This window comes from Hemiscyllium ocellatum, chromosome 35 (assembly GCF_020745735.1).
Source record: "Hemiscyllium ocellatum isolate sHemOce1 chromosome 35, sHemOce1.pat.X.cur, whole genome shotgun sequence".
Classification (NCBI taxonomy): Eukaryota; Metazoa; Chordata; class Chondrichthyes; order Orectolobiformes; family Hemiscylliidae; genus Hemiscyllium; species Hemiscyllium ocellatum.
Window position 1 is genome coordinate 45734597 of NC_083435.1, and position 23088 is coordinate 45757684.

Consider the following 23088-nt stretch of genomic DNA (forward strand, 5'->3'; position numbering starts at 1 on the left):
CGCAGTGATCCCTGTATCTCCCACAGTGCTGTCTAACTGCAGTGATCCCTGTCTCTCCCACAGTGCTGTCTAACCGCAGTGATCCCTGTGTCTCCCACAGTGCTGTCTATCCGCAGTGATCCCTGTGTCTCCCACAGTGCTGTCTAACCGCAGTGATCCCTGTCTCTCCCACAGTGCTGTCTAACCGCAGTGATCCCTGTGTCTCCCACAGTGCTGTCTAACCGCAGTGATCCCTGTCCCTCCCACAGTGCTGTCTAACCGCAGTGATCCCTGTCCCTCCCACAGTGCTGTCTAACCGCAGTGATCCCTGTCTCTCCCACAGTGCTGTCTAACCGCAGTGATCCCTGTCCCTCCCACAGTGCTGTCTAACCGCAGTGATCCCTGTCTCTCCCACAGTGCTGTCTAACCGCAGTGATCCCTGTCCCTCCCACAGTGCTGTATAACCGCAGTGATCCCTGTCCCTCCCACAGTGCTGTCTAACCGCAGTGATCCCTGTCTCTCCCACAGTGCTGTCTAACCGCAGTGATCCCTGTCCCTCCCACAGTGCTGTCTAACCGCAGTGATCCCTGTGTCTCCCACAGTGCTGTCTATCCGCAGTGATCCCTGTCTCTCCCACAGTGCTGTCTAACCGCAGTGATCCCTGTCCCTCCCACAGTGCTGTCTAACCGCAGTGATCCCTGTCCCTCCCACAGTGCTGTCTACCCGCAGTGATCCCTGTCTCTCCCACAGTGCTGTCTAACCGCAGTGATCCCTGTCCCTCCCACAGTGCTGTCTATCCGCAGTGATCCCTGTCTCTCCCACAGTGCTGTCTAACCGCAGTGATCCCTGTCTCTCCCACAGTGCTGTCTAACCGCAGTGATCCCTGTGTCTCCCACAGTGCTGTCTAACCGCAGTGATCCCTGTGTCTCCCACAGTGCTGTCTACCCGCAGTGATCCCTGTGTCTCCCACAGTGCTGTCTAACCGCAGTGATCCCTGTCTCTCCCACAGTGCTGTCTAACCGCAGTGATCCCTGTCCCTCCCACAGTGCTGTCTAACCGCAGTGATCCCTGTGTCTCCCACAGTGCTGTCTATCCGCAGTGATCCCTGTGTCTCCCACAGTGCTGTCTAACCGCAGTGATCCCTGTCTCTCCCACAGTGCTGTCTAACTGCATGATCCCTGTCTCTCCCACAGTGCTGTCTATCCGCAGTGATCCCTGTCCCTCCCACAGTGCTGTCTAACCGCAGTGATCCCCGTCTCTCCCACAGTGCTGTCTAACCGCAGTGATCCCTGTCTCTCCCACAGTGCTGTCTATCCGCAGTTATCCCTGTATCTCCCACAGTGCTGTCTAACCGCAGTGATCCCTGTCTCTCCCACAGTGCTGTCTAACCGCAGTGATCCCTGTGTCTCCCACAGTGCTGTCTAACCGCAGTGATCCCTGTCTCTCCCACAGTGCTGACTAACCGCAGTGATCCCTGTCCCTCCCACAGTGCTGTCTAACCGCAGTGATCCCTGTCTCTCCCACAGTGCTGTCTAACCGCAGTGATCCCTGTCTCTCCCACAGTGCTGTCTAACCGCAGTGATCCCTGTCCCTCCCACAGTGCTGTCTAACCGCAGTGATCCCTGTGTCTCCCACAGTGCTGTCTAACCGCAGTGATCCCCCTCCCTCCCACAGTGCTGTCTAACCGCAGTGATCCCTGTCCCTCCCACAGTGCTGTCTAACCGCAGTGATCCCTGTCCCTCCCACAGTGCTGTATAACCGCAGTGATCCCTGTCCCTCCCACAGTGCTGTCTAACCGCAGTGATCCCTGTCTCTCCCACAGTGCTGTCTAACCGCAGTGATCCCTGTCCCTCCCACAGTGCTGTCTAACCGCAGTGATCCCTGTCTCTCCCACAGTGCTGTCTAACCACAGTGATCCCTGTCCCTCCCACAGTGCTGTCTAACCGCAGTGATCCCTGTCTCTCCCACAGTGCTGTCTAACCGCAGTGATCCCTGTGTCTCCCACAGTGCTGTCTAACCGCAGTGATCCCTGTGTCTCCCACAGTGCTGTCTAACCGCAGTGATCCCTGTCCCTCCCACAGTGCTGTCTATCCGCAGTGATCCCTGTCTCTCCCACAGTGCTGACTAACCGCAGTGATCCCTGTCCCTCCCACAGTGCTTTCTATCCGCAGTGATTCCCGTCCCTCCCACAGTGCTGTCTAACCGCAGTGATCCCTGTCCCTCCCACAGTGCTGTCTAACCGCAGTGATCCCTGTCTCTCCCACAGTGCTGTCTATCCGCAGTGATCCCCGTCCCTCCCACAGTGCTGTCTAACCGCAGTGATCCCAGTCTCTCCCACAGTGCTGTATAACCGCAGTGATCCCCGTCCCTCCCACAGTGCTGTCTAACCGCAGTGATCCCTGTCTCTCCCACAGTGCTGTCTAACCGCAGTGATCCCTGTCTCTCCCACAGTGCTGTCTAACCGCAGTGATCCCTGCCCCTCCCACAGTGCTGTCTATCCGCAGTGATCCCTGTCCCTCCCACACTGCTGTCTAACCGCAGTGATCCCTGTCTCTCCCACAGTGCTGTCTAACCGCAGTGATCCCTGTCTCTCCCACAGTGCTGTCTAACTGCATGATCCCTGTCTCTCCCACAGTGCTGTCTATCCGCAGTGATCCCTGTCCCTCCCACAGTGCTGTCTAACCGCAGTGATCCCCGTCTCTCCCACAGTGCTGTCTAACCGCAGTGATCCCTGTCTCTCCCACAGTGCTGTCTAACTGCAGTGATCCCTGTCTCTCCCACAGTGCTGTCTAACTGCAGTGATCCCTGTCCCTCCCACAGTGCTGTCTAACCGCAGTGATCCCTGTCTCTCCCACAGTGCTGTCTAACCGCAGTGATCCCTGTCCCTCCCACAGTGCTGTCTAACTGCAGTGATCCCTGTCTCTCCCACAGTGCTGTCTAACCGCAGTGATCCCTGTATCTCCCACAGTGCTGTCTAACTGCAGTGATCCCTGTCTCTCCCACAGTGCTGTCTAACCGCAGTGATCCCTGTCTCTCCCACAGTGCTGTCTAACCGCAGTGATCCCTGTCTCTCCCACAGTGCTGTCTAACCGCAGTGATCCCTGTTTCCCTGTCTCTCCCACAGTGCTGTCTAACCGCAGTGATCCCTGTCCCTCCCACAGTGCTGTCTAACCGCAGTGATCCCTGTCTCTCCCACAGTGCTGTCTAACCGCAGTGATCCCTGCCCCTCCCACAGTGCTGTCTATCCGCAGTGATCCCTGTCTCTCCCACAGTGCTGTCTAACCGCAGTGATCCCTGTCTCTCCCACAGTCCTGTCTAACTGCAGTGATCCCTGTCTCTCCCACAGTGCTGTCTAACCGCAGTGATCCCTGTGTCTCCCACAGTGCTGTCTAACCGCAGTGATCCCTGTCCCTCCCACAGTGCTGTCTAACCGCAGTGCTCCCTGTCCCTCCCACAGTGCTGTCTAACCGCAGTGATCCCTGTGTCTCCCACAGTGCTGTCTAACCGCAGTGATCCCTGTCCCTCCCACAGTGCTGTCTAACCGCAGTGATCCCTGTGTCTCCCACAGTGCTGTCTAACTGCAGTGATGCCTGTTTCCCTGTCTCTCCCACAGTGCTCTGACAGAGTTTATCTGTGACTGTGTCTACAATGTTACAATGACGCGTATCCACACACGTATCCAGAGCTCCGTGTTTCGATCAGTGGTCAAGCAGAAGATTTGTTTCTTTGACACAGAGCACACAGGTAAGGGGGCGTGAGCAACAGACACAGAGAGAGGGGGGAGAGTGAGAGGCACAGAGAGAGAGGGATGGGGACAGTGAGAGGCACAGAAATAGAGAGAGAGAGAACGGGATGGAGAGTGAGAGCCACAGGGAGAGCGTGAGTGGGATGGGGGAGGGCATGACAGGCAGAAAGGGGGGAGAGTAAGAGGCACAGAGGTTGGGGGGTGAGAGGCACAGAGAGAGGAGAGAGTGAGAGGCACAGAGAGAGAGAGAGAGAGAGAAAGTTGGGGGAGAGTAAGAGGTACAGAGAGAAAGTGAGAGTCTCAAAGAGAGAGGGAGAATGAGAGACAGAGAGAGAGGGAGAGAGAGAGAGGGAGAAGAATGTGAGGTACAGAGAGAAATAAAGGGAGAGAGAGAGAGAGAGAAAAAAAGGGAGAGTAAGAAACACAGAGAAAGAGGGGTGTGAGATTGAGAGCCACTGGGTAGGGGTGGGGCATGAGAGAGAGAAGGTGTGGAGAATGAGAGACACTGGGGGGGGAGTGTGGGTCACAGAGAGAGAGCAGGGAGAGTGTCAGTCACAGAGAGAAGCCCCTGCCATCAAAGACGACCCCCACGCTGGTTTTAGTCTCTTCCAAGCTCTTGTCAGGCAAAAACATAAACACTTGTACCCACTGATTCAAGCTTCTTCCCTGCAGTTGTTAGACTTCTGTATGGACCTCTCTCATGTCAAACCTAGTGTCGGCCTTGCTTCTGTACAGCCGGAACTTTGTATTCCCCACTCGGTTCAATGACCCTCTGATCATTGTGTAGTATGGTCTGCTCGCAAAACAAAACTTTTCACTGTACCCAGGTACATGGGACAATAACAAATCAAATTAAATCAAAAAAAGGAGAAAAATAAGCAGTGATTAGAGAGAGATGGGGTGTGATTAGAGAGAGGATAGAGAGGGAGAGAGAAACAGCCTGTGGGCAGAGAGAGAGAGAGGATAGGGAAGGAGAGAGAAACAGCCTGTGAACAGAGAGAGAGGATAGAGAGGGAGAGAGAAAGGGAGAAAGAGAAAAACAGGCTGTGGACAGAGAGAGAGGATAGAGAGGGAGAGAGAAAAACAGCCTGTGGACAGAGAGAGAGGATAGAGAGGGAGAGAGAAAGAGAGAGAGGGAGAAACAGGCTGTGGACAGTGAGAGACTCAGACCTGCAGTGATGTTCAGTACAGAACTATGCAAGGAGATGATGTGCCCCGAGTCATGGTAATTTGTGTGACAGATGATGAGCTCAGGAACACCACAGACAGTGTTTGACAGAGAGCTGGGAGCTTTCAGGGATACTATATTCCAGAGAGGAAGCAGGTTTTGATGCTGTCTCCCTGCCTGTTGCCCAGGTGACATCACATCCCGGATCACCACGGATACGAACACTATGAGTGAGTCACTGACCGAGAAATTGAGCCTGTTGATGTGGTACCTGATGCGGGCCTTCTTTCTCCTGATCTTTATGGTCAAGCTGTCCTTTAAACTGACCTTGTTCAGCATCATAGGCATGTTCATCATCAGTATCGTCCCGAAGTACACCGGCAAATACTACCAGGTACATTTACTACGTTCTCATTCTAGTCAGCCAGGCCTACAGCACAGGAATAGGCCCATCAGGCCCGCACTAGCCAACTACCTAACTATTGTAATCCCATTGTCTAGCACTTAGCCTTTAGTCCTATATCCCTAGGAATCACAAGATGCACATTTAAATACGTCATTATTGTGCGGGTTTCTGCCTGGACTAATCTCAGAGGCGGTGAGTTCCAGATTCCCACCACTCTCTGGGTGAAAAGGTTTTTCCTCATATTTCAAAGTTAAACCTTAAATCTTCCCCTTACCTTAAATCTCTGCCCCCCCCCCCCCCACCCGGCTCATTGATCCTTCCATCAGGAAAACACTCTTCCTCTCTGTCCCCATCTATGTCCGTCATGAGTGTATACACCTCAATCCTGTCCCCACCTCGACCTCCTCTGCTCTGAATCAAACAGCCCTGGTGCTTCTAATCTCCCTTCATAACCCTTCTCCCTTCTCCGGCCCTGGATCTCCTCTGCACCCCTCTCCAGTTCAATCACATCCCTCCGATAATGTGGATTCCAGAACTGCACACAATTCTCTGATTGTGGCCAAACATTGTATACAGTTCCAGCATCATCTCCCTGCTCTTAAAATTGGGTTAATAAATGTAAGTATACCTTGTGTATATTCTTAACTACTTTACTTACCTGTGCTGATACCTCATGTAATGGCTGTCTGTACACACCTTCTGATCCTGTGTGCTTCCCAGGTATATTTTCTTACCTTGTTTGACCTGCCCAAGTGCATCACCTGACACTGATCCAGACTGAACTCTATTTGCCAATGATCAGTGCGTTTGGCCAGACTGTCTATACCATCCCCTCATCTAAGGATCTCCTCCTATTTTCCACCCCCACCAATGTGCATGTCACCCACAAGCTTATGAATCAATCATCCAACTTCCAAGTTTAAGTCATTCAAGATAAAACCACAAACAGCAAGGGGCCCCTACACTGATCCCTATGGGAGCCCACTAGATACAGACTTCTAGTCGGAAAAACACCCCTCAGCCATTCACCGTCTGCTTCCTGCCACTCGGTAAACCCTGGAGTCAGTTTGCCAAGTTTCCTTTGATCCCATGGGCTCTGACCTTTGCTATCCGTCTCCAAGGCAGGAATTTCTCAAAAGCCTTGCTGATGTGCAAGTAGACAACATCAAAAGCTTTGTCCTCATCTGCCCACCTGGCCAGTGTCTAATATCAGAGGCGAGAGTGTGGTGCTGGAAAGTCACAGCACCTGAGGGGCGGCAGAATCGACATTTTGAGCATGAGCCCATCATCAGGAATGAGGACATGTTGCTGCCTGACCTGCTGTGATTTTCCAGCACCACATTCTTTGACTTTGATCTCCAGCATCTGCATTCCTCACATTCTCCTAGTGTCTAATATCAGCCTCAGTCCCCATTAAACACTGTATAAACTTCCTCAGTGTCGAATATCAGACTCATTCCCCATTAAGCACAATATAAACTCCCTCAGTGTCTAATATTGGAGTCGTTCTGTGATGACTGAGTCCTTACCACTCCTAACACTTACTGACCCTCTCTCTCACACTCACTGACTCTCTTTCTAACACTCACTGACTCTCTCAAACACACTCTCTCTCTCTCTAATGCTCACTGACTCGCTCTAAAACTCACTAACTTCACTAACTCTCTCTCTAACACTCACTAACTCTCTCTAACACACACTAATTCTCTAACACTCACTAATTCTCAGCCTCTCTCACACTCACTAACTCTCTCTCTAACACACACTAACTCTCTCTCTCTCTAGCACTCACTAGCTCTCTCTCCCTCACATTCACTAACTTTCCCTCGAACACTCACTAATTCTCAGTCTCTCTCACACTCACTCACTGACTGTCTCTCTCTAACATGCACTAACTCTCTGTAACACTCACTAACTCTCTCTTTAACACTCACTGACTCTCTCTCTAACACTCACTAACTCTCTCTCTCTCTCTCTCTAACACTCACTAACTCTCTCTAACACACACCCTCTCTTTAACACTCACTGACTCTCTAACACTCACTCTCTCCCTCATATTCAGTATCTCTCTCTCCCTCACATTCACTAACTTTCTCTCTAACAGTCACTAACTGTAACAACTCACTAACTCTCTCTCTCTCTCTCTCTGCGGGTGTGCTAGAAACTGGCAGTCGATGTTCAGGAATCCCTGGCCAAGGCGAACGACGTGGCGATGGAAACCTTCTCCTCAATGAAGACTGTGCGGAGCTTTGCCAATGAGGATGGCGAGTCTCGTCGCTATAGTGACCGGCTGGAGGACACATACCGCCTCAACAAGAAGGAGGCAGCAGCCTACGCTGGCTTCATGTGGACCAACAGCGTAAGGGACTTTCCCTTTCCCAGGGGCAGTCCAGGGGGACCCTCCGTTCACTCAGGGTCACAGCCAGGTGTCAACTTCTACAGTGAGACCGGGGCAACTGGATTAACGTAGCAGTGATGATGAGGGAAGGGGTAGTGGAAGGGTGAGGGTGGAGGGGGAGGGGAAGTGAGGAGGAGTGAGAGTAAGGGAGAGAGTGAGGGAGGGGTACGGGTTGTGAGGGAATGGTTGGGGTTGTGAGGGAGGGGTAGGGTTTGGGATGGGTGGGGGTTGTGAGGGAGGGGGCGAGGTTGTGAGGAAGGGGGAGGGTTTGGGATGGGTGGGGGTTGTGAGGGAAGGGGAGGGGTTGTGAGGGCGGGGGAGGGGTTGTGAGGGAGGGGTAGGGTTTGGGATGGGTAGGTGTTGTGAGGAATGGGTTGGGGTTGTGAGAGAAGGGGAGGGGTTGTGAGGGAGGGGGAGAGGTTGGGAGGGAGGGGGAGGGTTTGGGATGGGTGGGGGTTGGGAGACAGGGGTAGCGTTTGGGATGGGTGGGGGTTGTGAGGGAAGGGGAGGGGTTGTGAGGGAGGCAGAGGGGTTGTGAAGGAGGGTAAGGTTTGGGATGGGTAGGAGTTGTGAGGGATGGGTAGGGCTTGTCAGGGAAGGGGAGGGGTTGTTAGGGAGGGGGATGGGTTGTGGGGGATGAGTAGGGGTTGTGAGGGAGAGGGCAGTGGGATGGAAATGGGGCTAGTGTCCAAATCCCTTTGTAAATCTGTTGGTGACTCTCTCTCTTTCACTCTCTATCACCCCTCTCCCTCCCTCTTTCTTTCCCTCCCTCTCTCCCCCCCCTCTCCTTCTCTCTCTCTCTGCCTCTCTCTCACTCTCACCTTCTTTCTCACTCGTCCCACTCCCTACTCTTCCTCTTCCCTGCCCCCTCTCTCACTCTCCCTCTCTCTCATACTCTCTCTGTGTCTCTGTGTGTGTGTCTCTCTCTCTCTCTCTCGATGGTTTTTCCTACACACCTCAGCTGTCAGACCTGGCGTTGAAGGTCACCCTGCTCTACATCGGAGGTTGCCTGGTCTCAGGAGGCAGTGTTTCGAGTGGGACTCTCGTCTCCATGATCTTCTACCAGCTACAGTTCACCACTGCCATCGAGGTGAGTGATGAGGCACACCATTCCCTGTGACCCCCTGCTGACCTCGGTTTCCATGACCCCCCCCCGACTTCCATTCCCATGACCTCCACTGACCTCTGTTTCTGCGATTCCGCTGACCTTGGTTCTCACGGCCTCCCTTGACCTCTGACCTCCCTGACCTCTGATCCTACCTGTGCATCTGACCCTAGGTGCTGATCTCTGTCTATCCCAATGTGAAGAAAGCTGTTGGGGCATCAGAGAAGGTGTTTGAGTACATAGACCAGCCGCCTGATCCCGCTACACTGGGCACCTTGGCACCACAGTCACTCCGGGCACACGTCGAGTTCCGGAATGTAACCTTCTCGTACCCGAAACGACCAAACACACCCGTGTTGAAGGTACCGGCACCCTGTTACCTCTCACATCACATGACCTTGTGGGATGGCAAGGTCCCAGTCAGTGCCAACTAGAGGGACACTGTGTGAGAGAGAGAGAGAGAGATGGAGGGAGAGGGGGAGTAGGGGTGTGGGGGAGAGCCTGGGCAGGGAGAGGAGGGGGAGGCAGAGAGATGGAGGGAGAGAGGGGAGGTAGAGGGGGAGATACAGGCAGATAGATGGGGGTGGGGAGACAGAGAGATGGAAGACACAGGAAGGAGAGGGAGAAACAGAGGGGGAAGGAGAGTGATAGAGGGAGGGGGGCAAGAGAGAGAGAAAAACAGAGGGAAAAAGAGAGAGATATATGGAGAGACAGAAAGAGATATGGGGAGAGAAAAATGGAGGGGGGAGAGAGAGAAAGAAAGGCAGTGGGCGAGAAAGAAAGACACAGGAAGAAAAGAGAGAGAAAAACAGAGGGAGGAAGGGGTGAGATAAAAATGGAGAGAGATTTGAGAATGAAAGAGATGGAGAGAAAGAGAGACGGGGAGAGAGAAAGGGGAAGAAAAAGAGAGAGACAGACAGACAGACAGACAGGAAGACGCAGAGACAGAGGGATGGGGGGAGAGAGAGGGAGAGAGAATGGCACAGAAGAGCTAGAGAGATGAAGGAAGGAGAAGTTAGCTTTGCAGTGTAGATTCCATAGAATATTCCTGAGCTAAAATGCAGCAGAAAATAAATCAATAGTAGAAAAGGCCTTTAAATGGCACTGTGATAATACTCATGTGGACTGTCAACATGGAGGTGGACTGGGAAAAGCAGGGTAGTGGTGGATCTGACAAAAAGGAATTTGTGAAATACCTATGCGATGGTTGTTTGGAGCAGCGGACGAGGGAACAAGCATGTTTAGATTTGCTGCTGTGTAATGAGGCAGACTCGATTAGGGAGCTGAAGGTGAAGGAACACCTCTGGTCCATTGACCAAAATGTGATCGAATTGACTCTGCAGTTGATTGAAGCCTGAATCCGATGTAATGGTATTATCGTCAAGTAAGGACATGAGGAAGGAGGTGACCAGAACTGGTAGGAAAAGGGGGCCTAGCAGGGATGACAGTGGAGTAGCAATGGCTGGAATTCTGGGATGCACGGCCGAAATTCATCCCAAGGAAGAAGAAACATACTAAAGGAGGGGGAATAGGGAACCATGGCTGACAAGGCAAATCAGGAACAGCTTCAAAGAGAAAGCATACAATGCAGTGAAGATTACAGGGAGGCCAGAGGTTTCGGAAGCTGTCAAACCAGCAGATGATAACCAAAACAAAATTAAGGCGAGGCAAGATGAAATATGAGACTAAGCTAGCAAGTAACAGGAATTGTAAGAGTTCTCTTTTGATAGCTAAAGGGAAGAGAGAGACAGGAAAGGACAGCTGGGAAATAAGGTGGATGAAGGAGTAATGGAAGAGGAACCAAATCGATACCTGGCAACAGTTTTCACAGTGAAAGATACCAATAGTTTCCCAGAACTTCAAGAGAGTCAGGGGACAGGGGTGAGTGTAGTGGGTTTCACTGAGGAGAAGGTGCTGGGGAAGATGGTGTCAAGGTGGATAAATCACCCAGACCAGAGGGATGGGCCAACGGGCGAGTGGCAGATGGAGTTTCATTTCAATAAATGCGAGGTGCTGCACTTTGGAAAGGCAAATCAGAGCAGGACTTATACACTTAATGGTAAGGTCCTGGAGAATGTAGCTGAGCAAAGAGACCTTGGAGTACAGATTCATAGCTCCTTGAAAGTGGAGTCGCAGGTAGATAGGATAGTGAAGAAGGTATACTTTCCTTTATTGGTCAGAGTATTGAGTACAAGAGTTGGGAGGTCACGTTGCAGCTGTGCAGGACATTGGTGAGGCCACTGTTGGAATATTGCATACAATTCTGGTCTCCTTCCTATCGGAAAGATGTTGTGAAACTTGAAAGGATTCAGAAAAGATTTACAAGGATGTTGCCAGGGTTGGAGGATCTGACGTACAGGGAGAGGCTGAACAGGCTGAGGCTGTTTTCCCGGGAGCGTCAGAGGCTGAGGGGTGACCTTATGGAGGTTTACAAAATCGTGAGGAGCATGGATAGGTTGAATAGGGAAGGTCTTTTCCCTGGGGTGGGGTGAGAGGAGAAAGATATAAAAGAGACCCAAGGGGCAACTTTTTCACGCAGAGGGTGGTATGTGCATGGAATCTGTTGCCAGAGAAAATGGTGAAGGCTGGTACAATTGTAGCATTTAAGAGGCATTTGGTTGGGTATATGAATAGGAAGGGTTTGGAGGGATATGGGCCGGGTGCTGGCAGGTGGGACTAGATTGGATTGGGATATCTGTTCGGCATGGACAGGTTGGACCGAAGGGTCTGTTTCCATGCAGTACATCTCTATGACTCTATGACTCTAAAAGGCATCTGGATGTGTATATGAGCAAGAAGGGTTTAGAGGGATATGGGCCGGGTGCTAGCAAATGGGACTAGATTAATTTAGGATATCTGGATGAGTTAGATAGAAGAGACTGTGTCTGAGCTGTACATCTCTATGACTCTATCTCCATGGCTGTACACCAGAGTTCTGAAGGAGAGAGCTGAGGAGATGGTGGAGGCATGGGTGGTGATCTTTCAGGAATCACTGGAGTCAGGGAGGGTCCCAGAGGACTGGAAAATGGTTAATGTAACACCCCTCTTTAAGATGGGAGGGAGGCAGAAGACAGGAAATTATAGGCCGGTTGGCCAGACTTTGGTCATTGGTCAGATCATAGAGTGTATTATTAAGGATGAGATTGTGGATTATTTGGAAGTGCTTGGTAAAATCAAGCTGAGTCAGCACGGGGGAGGTCATGTCTGACAAATCTGTTAGAAGTTATTGAGGAGATAACGAGGAAGTTAGAACAAGGAGAGCTAGTGGACATGATCTATTTGGAGTTCTGAAGGCCTTTGACTACAACGATTCATGTTGTACATTCTTTCTAATGAAGGAACTGAGGGCATTGTTGCTAACATTGAGGGAGCTGTAGAAGGACTCAGACAAGCTCGCAGGAATGGTAAAGAAGTTGAATAGAGGTGAATATAATGTGGCAAAGTGTGAGGTCGTGCCCTTTGCTAGGAAGAGTAGAGGTGTTCTAAAACAGGAAAAGGCTTCAAGATTCTGAAATACAAAGTGACTCGGGTATCCTTGTTCAGGATTGTCTCAAGATTGACAGGCAGGATCAGTAGGCAGTTAGGAAATCAAATACAATGTTAGCTTTCATTTCAAGCGAGCTAGAATACCAGAGATGTACAGCTGAGGCTGTATTAGACTGCATGTGGAATATGGTGAGTGGTTTTGGGCCACTTGTGGTTGGGCTATTGCAGCAAGTCCAGTGGACGTTTACAGGAATGATCCTGGGGATGAAGGGCTTGTCATATGAAGAGTGGTTGAGGACTCTGCATCTGTACTTGATGGCGGTTAGAGGGTAGGATACTGAAAAACGTGGATACAGTGGATATGGAGAAAATGTTTCCACTCGGACCCAAGGGCACAGCCTCCGAGTGAAGGGGTAGCCCTTCAGATCTGAGATGAGGTGTGTGGGGCGTCAGTGGCACCCATTGCCCCAGAGGCCACCTCACTGAGTGTATCCAAAACAGAAATGGAGAGGTAGTAAGGGGACCATGGGTTACAAGGAGAAAGCAGGTGAATGGGGTTGAGAAATCTCTCAGCCTTGATCAAATGGTGAGGCAGACTCTCAATGGGCCGAACGTCCTGATTCTGCTCCTGTATCCTGCAGTCTATGAGAGGCCAGTTGATACAGACTTGAAAAGAGTGGCTCTAGAAAAGCACAGCAGCCCTTCATCAGGAAGGGCTTATGGCCGAAACGTCGACTCTGCTGCTCCTCGGATGCGGCCTGACCGGCTGTGCCCTTCCTACCATTGACTCTCCAGCATCTGCAGTCCTCACCAGTTGAGCCAGGCTGGGTTTGACTGTCGGAGCCATGGGGGTGACGTATTGAAGGGGATGGGCTGTTTCCCTGTCAGGGTCTGTCCAGAAGAACGCCTGCAGGGCTTTGTCGTGTGAGCCAGGCTGTCAAGGGTCAAGGCAAGGGAGAACGTTTCACACAGAGCAATACCGGGAACCTCAAACTCTGTCCCCACGACAGGCCGCTGGTTCGGCGAGTGTGGTGGAGAAAATATAGGGACGCAGAGAGTTCTTCAAGAAGTAGGTCTTTTATTTGCAAACAAAAAACCGTGACACTGAGAAAGCAGATTCTCAACGAACCTCAGGGTCCATGGATTTTTATTTTATTTTTATCATGTTTCTGTTAGTTTATCAGCAAGTCCAACTTTATTAATCAAAGTATCTCACTCTAACTACACAATAAACCGGTGATGTTAGTTCCCATTATCTCTTTAGTTGTACATTCTGCTTAATGTTATTCTAATGTCACAGTTAGATATTTAGTGCTAACTCTGCAACAGTGATCTTCCATTCCAGACTAATAGATAGATATTTAGCTATTCCATCTATTATAATAGTCTCAAGCTGACTCTACTAACTATTAATTAGATATTTTAATGTTGTGTCCCAAATATTTATGGTCCCAATCTTGTCACAATGATACTTAACTTACTTTATTACTTGTGTTATCTCATCTTGCCATAGTGCCCTTTCAGCCTTAACCTTTCTTTGCTAATTAGTGTAAGAATGTTCCACATTTCTTATCCCACCCTGCCTTCCACAGACCACAGATGGCCAGTGGGCTTCATGCTTTCACCCTTCCCATGCTTTCATGGTCTTTATTTTCCATATGAGTCAGACCTAAGATTGAGAAGTGGTGTTTCCCATGAGGGATGGAGGGCTATGAGAAAGCAGGGAAGACACATTCAGGTCAGGAATGATTACATTGTGTCAGGTGACACACTGGAGAGTCCATTCCTGGTGTTTCTGGCCACAGAGAGATGGGAAACTGATTCAAACCGTGAGCAATATCTGACTGAGTCTGCCCCCATTTCCAGAACGTCTCCTTTGAGCTGAAGTGTGGTGAGATCACGGCCCTGGTGGGACCCTCCGGAGGGGGTAAGACGACGTGTGTGAACCTGCTGGAGAGGTTTTATCAACCTCAGTCCGGACAGATCCTGCTGGATGGCAGACCCATTGAGGAATATGAACATAAATATTACCACAGCAAGGTAAGGCACAGCATGGAATATACACCCTGACCCTGGCGGAATGGGGGAGGGGGGTGGATGTGCCATATATCATCTAGAGACAGCGTGATTGTTTCATGTATCCAAAGGAGCAGAGGGAGAGGGTCATATATCCCTCAGGAGCAGGGAGACAGTATTATTTACCAACCCACCCCCAAGGGGAGTGTGTCGCATACCTTCCCCTAGTGACAGGCAGAGAGAAGGGGAGGTGGGGAGAACCTCCAGGGGCAGAGAGGGTCACTTACACCCTCACCCCCAGGAGCATAGGGAAGGTCACATACCCATAAGGGGCAGTGAGAGGGTCATACATCTCTAGCCAGGGACAGAGACAGAGAGTCATATACACACCCCATCCTGGGAGAATGTGTATGAGAGAGAGAGGGTCATATACAACCCTCCTAGGAGTGCAAAATACTGCAGGATAATCAGGGGTTATATTGCAATTCCTGGTAATAGAACCTAGAACATTCCAGCGCAGTACAGGCCCTTTGGCCCTCAATGTTGCGCAGACCTGTGGAACCAATCTGAAGCCCATCTATCCTACACTATTCCAATCTCATCCATATGTTTATCCAATGACCATTTAACTGCCCTTAAAGATTTCGAGGAAACTATTGTCTCCACAGGCATTCCATGCCCCTACTACTGTCTGAGTAAAGAAACTGCCCCTGACGTCTGTCTTATATCTATCACTCCTCAATGTAAAGCTATGTCCCCTCATGCTAGCCATTACCATCCCAGGAAAAACGCTCTCACTGCCCACCCTATCTAACCCTCATCTTATATGCCTCAATTAAGTCACCTCTCAACCTTCTTCTCTCCAATAAAAACAGCCTCAAGTCCCTCAGCCTTTCCTCATAAAACCTTCCCTTCATACCAGGCAACATCCTCGTAAATCTCCTCTGAATCCTTTCCAAAGCTTCCACATCCTTCCCAAAAAGCAGTGACCAGAACTGTACGCAATACTCCAAGTGCGTCCGCACCAGAGTTTTGTACAGCTGCAACACGACCTCATGGCTATGAAACTCAATCCCTCGACCAATAAAAGCGAACATACCTTATGCCTTCTTAACAACCCTATCAACCTGGGTGGCAACTTTCAGGGATCTATGCACATGGACACCAAGATCTCTCAGCTCATCCATATTACCAAGAATCTTACCATTCATCCAATACTCCGTATTCCTGTTACTCCTTCCAAACTGAATCACCTCACATTTTTCCGCATTAAACTCCATTTGTCACTTTTCAGCCCAGCCCTGCAGCTTATCTACGTCCCTCTGTAACCTGCAACATCCATCCGCACTGTTAACAACTCTATTCACCTGCTTTCTCCTTGGTGTCATCCACAAATTTACCAACTCCTCCTTCTACGCCCTTATCTAGGTCATTTATAAAAATGAACAGCAAAAGTGGCTCCAATACCAATCCTTTCAGAACACCACTAGTAATTGAATGCCAGGATGAACATTTCCCATCAACCACCACCCTCTTTCTTCTTTCAGCTCACCAACTTCTAATCCAAAACAGTAAATCACCCTCAATCCCATGCCTCTGTGCAATAGCCTACCATGGGGAACCTTATCAAACACCTCACTGAAATCCATATACACCACATCAACTGCTTTACCCTCATCCACCTGTCTGGTCACCTTCTCAAAGAACTGAATAAGGTTGGTGAGACACAAGCTACCCTTCACAAAACCAAATCCCTAACCAACTTATTCCTCTCTCGATGATTATAAATCCTATCTCTTATAACCCTTCCTCACGCTTTAGCACAACCGAAGTAAGGCTCACAGGTCTATAATTGCCAGGGTTGTCTCTACTTCCCTTCTTGAACTATGGAACAACATTTGCTATCCTCCAGTCTTCTAGTACTATTCCTGTAGACAATGACAACATAAAGATCAAAGCCAAAGGATCGGTAATCTCCTCCCTGGCTTCTCAGAGAATCCTAGGATAAATCCCATCCAGCCCCGGGGACTTGCCTATTTTCACACTTTCCAGAATTGCTAACACTTCCTCCTTATGTAGCTCAATCCTGTCTAGTCTAGTAGCACAGGAAAGCAATCCTTAGCCTGCAGAGCCTTCGTCCATCCCAGAGCAGGGCTCTGATCACAAGCCTTTCGTGTGGAACTTTGCTCGGTGTGTTGTGCACGGTGAGCGTGACCCCCTTCCCTGTTGGGACTCCCCCATCTTGTTGCTGGTGGGATTTCTGAGCTGCTGCTTGTGCGTGGTCCCCAGGTGGCACTGGTGAGTCAGGAGCCGGTGCTTTTCGCTCGCTCAGTGGAGAGGAACATTGCGTATGGCCTGGACCAGCAGCCACTGCCATCTACATTGGAGGAGGCAGCTACCCGCGCTGATGCTCACCACTTCATCACCACACTGCAGGAGCAATACAAGACTGGTGAGCGGGGCGACTGGGCACAGAGTGGAGAGTGGCAGCTGGGCATGGAGTGGGGGGGGCGACTGGGCATGGAGTGGAGGGTGGCAACTGGGCATGGAGTGGGGGGGGTAACTGGGCATGGAGTGGGGGGGGCGACTGGGCATGGAGTGGGGGGGTAACTGGGCATGGAGTGGGGGGGTGACTGGGCATGGAGTGGGAGAGGCAACTGGATACGGAGTGGGGGGTAACTGGGTACGGAGTGGGGGGTGACTGGGCACAAAGTGTGGGGGTAATTGGGCACGGAGTGGGGGGTAACTAGGCACGGAGTGAGAGGGGTGACTGGGCACGGAGTGGGGGGTAACTAGGCACGGAGTGAGAGGGGTGACTGGGCACGGAGTGGGGGGTAACTAGGCACGGAGTGAGAGGGGTGACTGGGCACGGAGTGGGGGGTAACTAGGCACGGAGTGAGAGGGGTGACTGGGCACGGAGTGGGGGATAACTAGGCACGAAGTGTGGGGATAACTGCACAGAGTGCGGGGGGGGGCGACTGGGCCTGGAGTAGGGGCAACTAGGCACAGAATGGAGTCAACTGGGCATAGAGAAGAATGCAATTGGGCCCTGAGCAGTGAAGATAGCAATTGGCACAAAGCGAGGGGATAACTGGGCATGGAGTTGGGGGCGTGGGGGGCAACCAGACACGGAGTGATGGGGGTTCAGAGTCCCATGGGAGGCTGGGGTTTTGGCGGGTGGGTGGTGTTGTTGTTGCTGAGTGCCCCTCTCGGTGTGTCGGAGTGAGGGCCTGTGTGCTGTGAGCACCGAGTGCTCCTGTTGGGGACAGTGTCTTGTTTTCTGGCTGAGCTGCCCCCTCACTCCTCTCTCTCTCTCTCTCTCTCTCCCATCAATCTGCAGATGTCGGTGAGAAGGGCAAACAGCTCTCCGGGGGTCAGAAGCAGCGAGTGGCCATTGCCCGAGCTCTGATCCGACACCCCCTTGTCGTGATTCTCGATGATGCTACCAGCTGCCTGGACGGAATCAGTGAGAACACGGTGAGTGTGGGAGGGGTCGTCATTCCTGAGCACTATCTCTCATCACCTCACTCCCACACACTCCCGCACACACACACACTCTCTTCCTTTTCCTCCCTCACACTCGCTTTTTCTCCTTTACACACAACTTCCCTCTAACCCCCTCACACACACCCTCCACCGCCCCCCCCAACATCCCCATGTCAAACCCCCATGTCTCTCTCTCTGTCTCTCCGCCTGGGGTCTAATCCCCAAGTCTTTCACACTTTATATCTATTTCCTCTCTCTCTCTCTCTCTCCGGGTATGTAACCACCCCTCCCATCTCTGTCTCTTTCGCTCTCTCTCCCTCTCCCCATGTATCTAACCACCCCCGCTTCTCAGTCTCTCTCTTCCCCCCCATGTATCTAACCACCCCTGTCTCTCTCTCTCTCCATGTATATGACCACCCCGTCTCTCTCTCTCTCTCTCTCCCCGTGTATCTAACTACCCCACCTCTCAGTCTCTCTCTCTCTCTCCCCCCACGTATCTAACCACCCCTGTCTCTCTCTCTCTCTCTCTCTCCCTCCCTCCATGTATACAACCACCCCTCTCCACCCCCCTCTCTCTCTATGTATATAACTACCACTGTCTCTCTCTCTCTCTCTCCATGTATACAACCACCCCTCTCCACCCCCTTCTCTCTCCATGTATATAACTACCCCTGTCTCTCTCTCTCTCTCTCTCTCCATGTATACAACCACCCCCCTCTCTCTCTCTCTCTCTCTCTCTCTCTCTCTCTATATGTATATAACTATGCCTGTCTCTCTCTCTTTCTCTCTCTCTCTCTCTCTCTCTCTGTATATGAAAAGGAAACTATGATGCTATCAGATGTGAGTTGGGAAGCATGGACTGGGAGCAATTGTTCCATGGAAAGGGCACTATAGACATGTGGAGACTTTTTAAGGAACAGTTGTTGCGAGTGATGCATAAATGTGATCCTCTGAGACAGGCAAGAAGGGGTAAGATCAAGGAACCTTGGATGACGAGAGCAGAGGGGCTTCTCGTCAAAAGAAAGAAGGCAGCTCACGTAAGGTGGAGCAAGCACGGGTCTTGCTCAGCTCTAGAGGATTACTGGCAGGTGAGGAAGGAGAACAAAAATGGTCTGAGGAGAGCCAGGTGGGGGCACGAAAAAGGCTTGGCAGGAAGGATTAGGGAGAATCCAAAGGCATTTTACACGTATGTGAGGAATAAGAGAATGATCAAAGAAAGAGTAGGGCTGATCAGGGATAACATAGGGAACTTGTGTATAGAGTCTGAGGAGGTAGGGGAAGCCCTAAATGAGTTTTTTTGCTTCTGTCTTTACAAAAGAAAAGGATCTTGTAGTGAATGAAACCATTGAGGAGCCGGTGTGCAGGCTGGAACGGATAGAGATTGAGGAAGCTATGTGCTGAAAATTTTGACAAACATTAAGATTGACAAGTCGCCAGGGCCAGACCAGATTTGTCCTCAGCTGCTTTGGAAAGCGAGAAATGTGATTGCTTCGCCATTTGAGAACAGCTTTGCATCCTCGCTCTCCACTGGAGTCGTACCTGAGGACTGGAGGGAGGCAAATGCAATTCCTCTCTTCAAGAAAGGAAATAGGGAAATCCCCAGCAATTATAGACCAGTCTCACGTCTGTCGTCTGCAAGGTGTTAGAAAGGATTCTGTGGGATAGGATTTATGACCATCTGGAAGAGCATGGCTTGATTAAATGCAGTCAACACGGCTTTGTGAGGGGCAGGTCATGCCTCACAAACCTTATCGAGTTCTTTGAGGATGTTACTAGACAAGTGGATGAGGGTCAAGCAGTGGATGTGGTGTATATGGACTTCAGTAAGGCATTTGATAAGGTTCCCCATGATAGGCTCATTCAGAAGGTCAGGAGGAATGGGTTACAGGGAAATGTAGCTGTCTGGATACAGAATTGGCTGGTCGACAGAAGACAGCGAGTGGTAGTAGAAGGAAAATATTCTGCCTGGAAGTCTGTGGTGAGTGGTGTTCCACAGGGCTCTGTCCTTGGCCCTGTACTATTTGTAATTTTTATTAATGACTTGGATGAGAGGATTGAAGGATGGGTCAGCAAGTTTGCAGATGACACAAAGATTGGAGGTGTCGTTGACAGTATAGAGGGCTGATGTAGGCTGCAGCGGGACATTGACAGGATGCAGAGATGGGCTGAGAGGTGGCAGATGGAGTTCAACCTGGATAAATGCGAGGTGATGCATTTTGGAAGGTCAAACTTGAAAGCTGATTACAAGATTAAAGACAGGATTCTTGGCAGGGTGGAGGAACAGAGGGATCTTGAGGTGCAGGTACATAGATCCCTTAAAATGCCCACCCAAGTGGACTGGGTTGTTAAGAAAACATTTGGTGTTTTGGCTTTCATTAACAGGGGGATTGAGTTTAAGAGCCGTGAGATCTTGTTGCAGCTCTATAAAACTTTGGTTAGATCTCATTTGGAATACTGTGTCCAATTCTGGTCGCCCTATTATAGGAAAGATGTGGATGCTTTGGAGAGGGTTCAGAGGAGGTTTACCAGGATGCTGCCTGGACTGGAGGGCTTATCTTATGAGGAGAGGTTGCCTGAGCTTGGACTTTTTTCATTGGAGAAAAGGGGGAGGAGAGGGGACCTAATTGAGGTATACAAGATAATGAGAGGCATAGATAGAGTTGATAGCCAGAGACTATTTCCCAGGGCAGAAATTGTTAACACGAAGGGTCATAATTTTAAGCTGGTTGGAGGAAAGTATAGAGGGGATGTCAGAGGCGGGTTCTTTACACAGAGAGTTGTGAGAGCGTGGAAAGCGTTGCCAGCAGCAGTTGTGGAAGTGCAGTCATTGGGGACCTTTAAGAGACTGCTGGACATGCATATGGTCACAGAAATGTGAGGGTGCATACATGAGGATCAGTGGTCGGCACAACATGGTGGGCTGAAGGGCCTGTTCTGTGCTGTACTGTCCTATGTTCTATGTTCTATATAACCACCCCTGTCTCTGTCTCTCTCTCACTCCATGTATCTAACCATCCTCCACTTCTCTCTCTCTCTCTCTCCTTGTATCTAACCATCCCTCTGTCTCTCTCTCTCTCACTCTCTCTCTCTCCGCGTATCTAACGCCCACCCCACCGTCTCTCTCTCTCTCTCTCTCATTCTCTCGGTGTACCTAACCACCCCGCTGCCTCTCCCCTCCCCACAGGTGCTACAGTCTGTGTACAATGGTAACCGGCAGCGTGCAGTGTTAGTCATTGCTCACCGTCTCAGTACCATCGAGAGGGCTGACCACATTGTGGTGTTGGAGGCTGGCACCGTGGTGGAGGAAGGCACACATCAGGAGCTGCGGGAAAACGGCGGCTGTTACCAGCGGCTGCTCCAGAAACACTTCCAGGGCTTTGGAAAGATTACGGAAGAGGAAGAGCCTGAGCTATTGGAGAACTGAGGGAGTCCGTCAGGTCCAGGAGCTGGAGACAGGCTGGGAGGTCACAGTACACAGGGACTGACGGAGACAGAGAGACTGGGTGTGGACAGACAGACAATGACAGCACAGAGAGACAGACAAAAACATAGACAGAGACACAGACAGAGATATTTACAGACAAACAGGGACAGACAGACAGACAGAGAGGTGGACAGAAACATGGACAGAGAGACAGACAGACAGACAATGACACCACCTTGAGACAGATAGTCAGAGATAGAGATGTGGACAGACAGGCAGAGATGTAGACAGAGACAGAGAGAAGCCAGTCACGACAGACCAGTTCAAAGACTGATGGAGCTCACATTCAGTGACAGATCGGGTCAGAGGCCAGTCCGGGTGACTGGAAATCCATTTTTTATTACTGTACATGCTTACACTTCCTGACTTTGTTTTGTAAATTCTCCGCGTTGTAAATTGTCCATGAATTATTATGTCATTCGATGCTTGACGTTGAGTGTATTTTCGACTGTAGATACTGTTCAATAAAAGTTGTTTCTGTAACCCCACGGGTTGGAAATCTGCAGGTTAAAACACCCTGTACAATTCTTCCAAATGCAAATTACTGCTGATGCTGGAAATCTGAAACAGATAGAGACTGCTGGAGAAACTCAGTAGGTCTGGCAGAGAGAAACCATGGGAATGTTATTGATGAAAGGTCACTGGATCAGAAACATTACTTTTCTCTCCTAAAAGTCCAACTCAATACTTAATTATCTCTCTCCCTCATCCTAATCTCGGATAGTGTCTCTCTGAGTCTCTCTCCCTTAGATCTAGTTTATCTTCTCTGTCTGTTGTACTGGAGGTGATGACCCAGTGATGTTATTGCAGGACTGTTAATCCAGAGATCCAGGTAAGGTGCTGAGGACGGGGGGAGGGGGGGTGTGTGGCTGGGGTGGGGACAGGTTCACATTGGAATTTGAATTCAACAAAACTCTGAAATTAAGGGTCAAATGATAACCACAGATTAATTGTCAATCACTGGAAAAGTCCACGTGGTTCACTAATGCTCATAAGGGAAGGAATCTGCCATCTTTACCTGGTCTGGCCTACGCATGACTCCAGACCCAAAGCAATGTGGCTGACTCTGAACTGCCCTCTGGGTAATTAAGGATGGGTGATAAATGTTGCTCCTGCCAATGATACCCCCATCCTGTAAATAACTTTTTTAAAAATCTTGTCCACTGTCCTGATCCGCCCTCTTTCAAATACCCTCTCTCGCTCATCTCTCTCTCTCTCTGAAAGACAAGATATTGAGAGCTATATCACTTTTGACATTGTAACTGGGACAGTGTAGCACTTCCATGCATCACAGCAACATAGAGAATAGGAGCAGGAGGAAGCCACTTGAATCTGCTCCCCCATTCACTCGGATCATGGCTGATCATCCAACTGGGTACCCAGTTCCCACTTTCAACCCCATACCCTTTATCTTCATAGCTCGAGGAACTGTATCGAATTCCAACCTGAAAACATTCAATGTTTTTGGGCTGTTTTTGCTTTGTGCAGTAGGGAATTCCACAGACTCACCATTCTCTGGGTGAAGACATTTCTAGTTCCCTCAGTCCAAAATGTCCTTTAAACTCTTAGCCTTAATCTGAGTCACCCGGTCACACTGCCACCCCAGTCTGGAAAACACTTACTGTACTCCACCCATTGCAAGAACGTCCTTCCTCAGATAAAGACATCAAAATGTCACACAATGCTCCAGATATGGTCTCACCACAGCCTTGCTCCTGCACTCCAATCCTCTCGCTATGAAGGCCAACGTAACGTTCGCTGTCTTCACAACCTTCTTCTCTTGCATTCACTTTCAGTGGCTGGTGTACAAGGACA

At 50.3% G+C, this 23088-nt stretch overlaps 1 protein-coding gene across 1 annotated transcript in view; it reads left to right on the plus strand.

Annotated features, from left to right (window-relative positions):
* Window positions 1-21786, plus strand: part of tap1 (transporter 1, ATP-binding cassette, sub-family B (MDR/TAP)) — a 41288-nt gene extending 19502 nt beyond the window's left edge. Inside the window, exons 4-12 of the mRNA XM_060851041.1 lie at window positions 3593-3723; window positions 5081-5286; window positions 7460-7657; window positions 8658-8786; window positions 8975-9163; window positions 14154-14327; window positions 16593-16755; window positions 17644-17780; window positions 20974-21786. Of these exons, the coding sequence (XP_060707024.1) occupies window positions 3593-3723; window positions 5081-5286; window positions 7460-7657; window positions 8658-8786; window positions 8975-9163; window positions 14154-14327; window positions 16593-16755; window positions 17644-17780; window positions 20974-21213 (1567 nt within the window). The 3' untranslated portion in view covers window positions 21214-21786. The remainder of the gene's footprint in view (window positions 1-3592; window positions 3724-5080; window positions 5287-7459; window positions 7658-8657; window positions 8787-8974; window positions 9164-14153; window positions 14328-16592; window positions 16756-17643; window positions 17781-20973) is intronic.
* Window positions 21787-23088: the final 1302 nt, after the last annotated feature.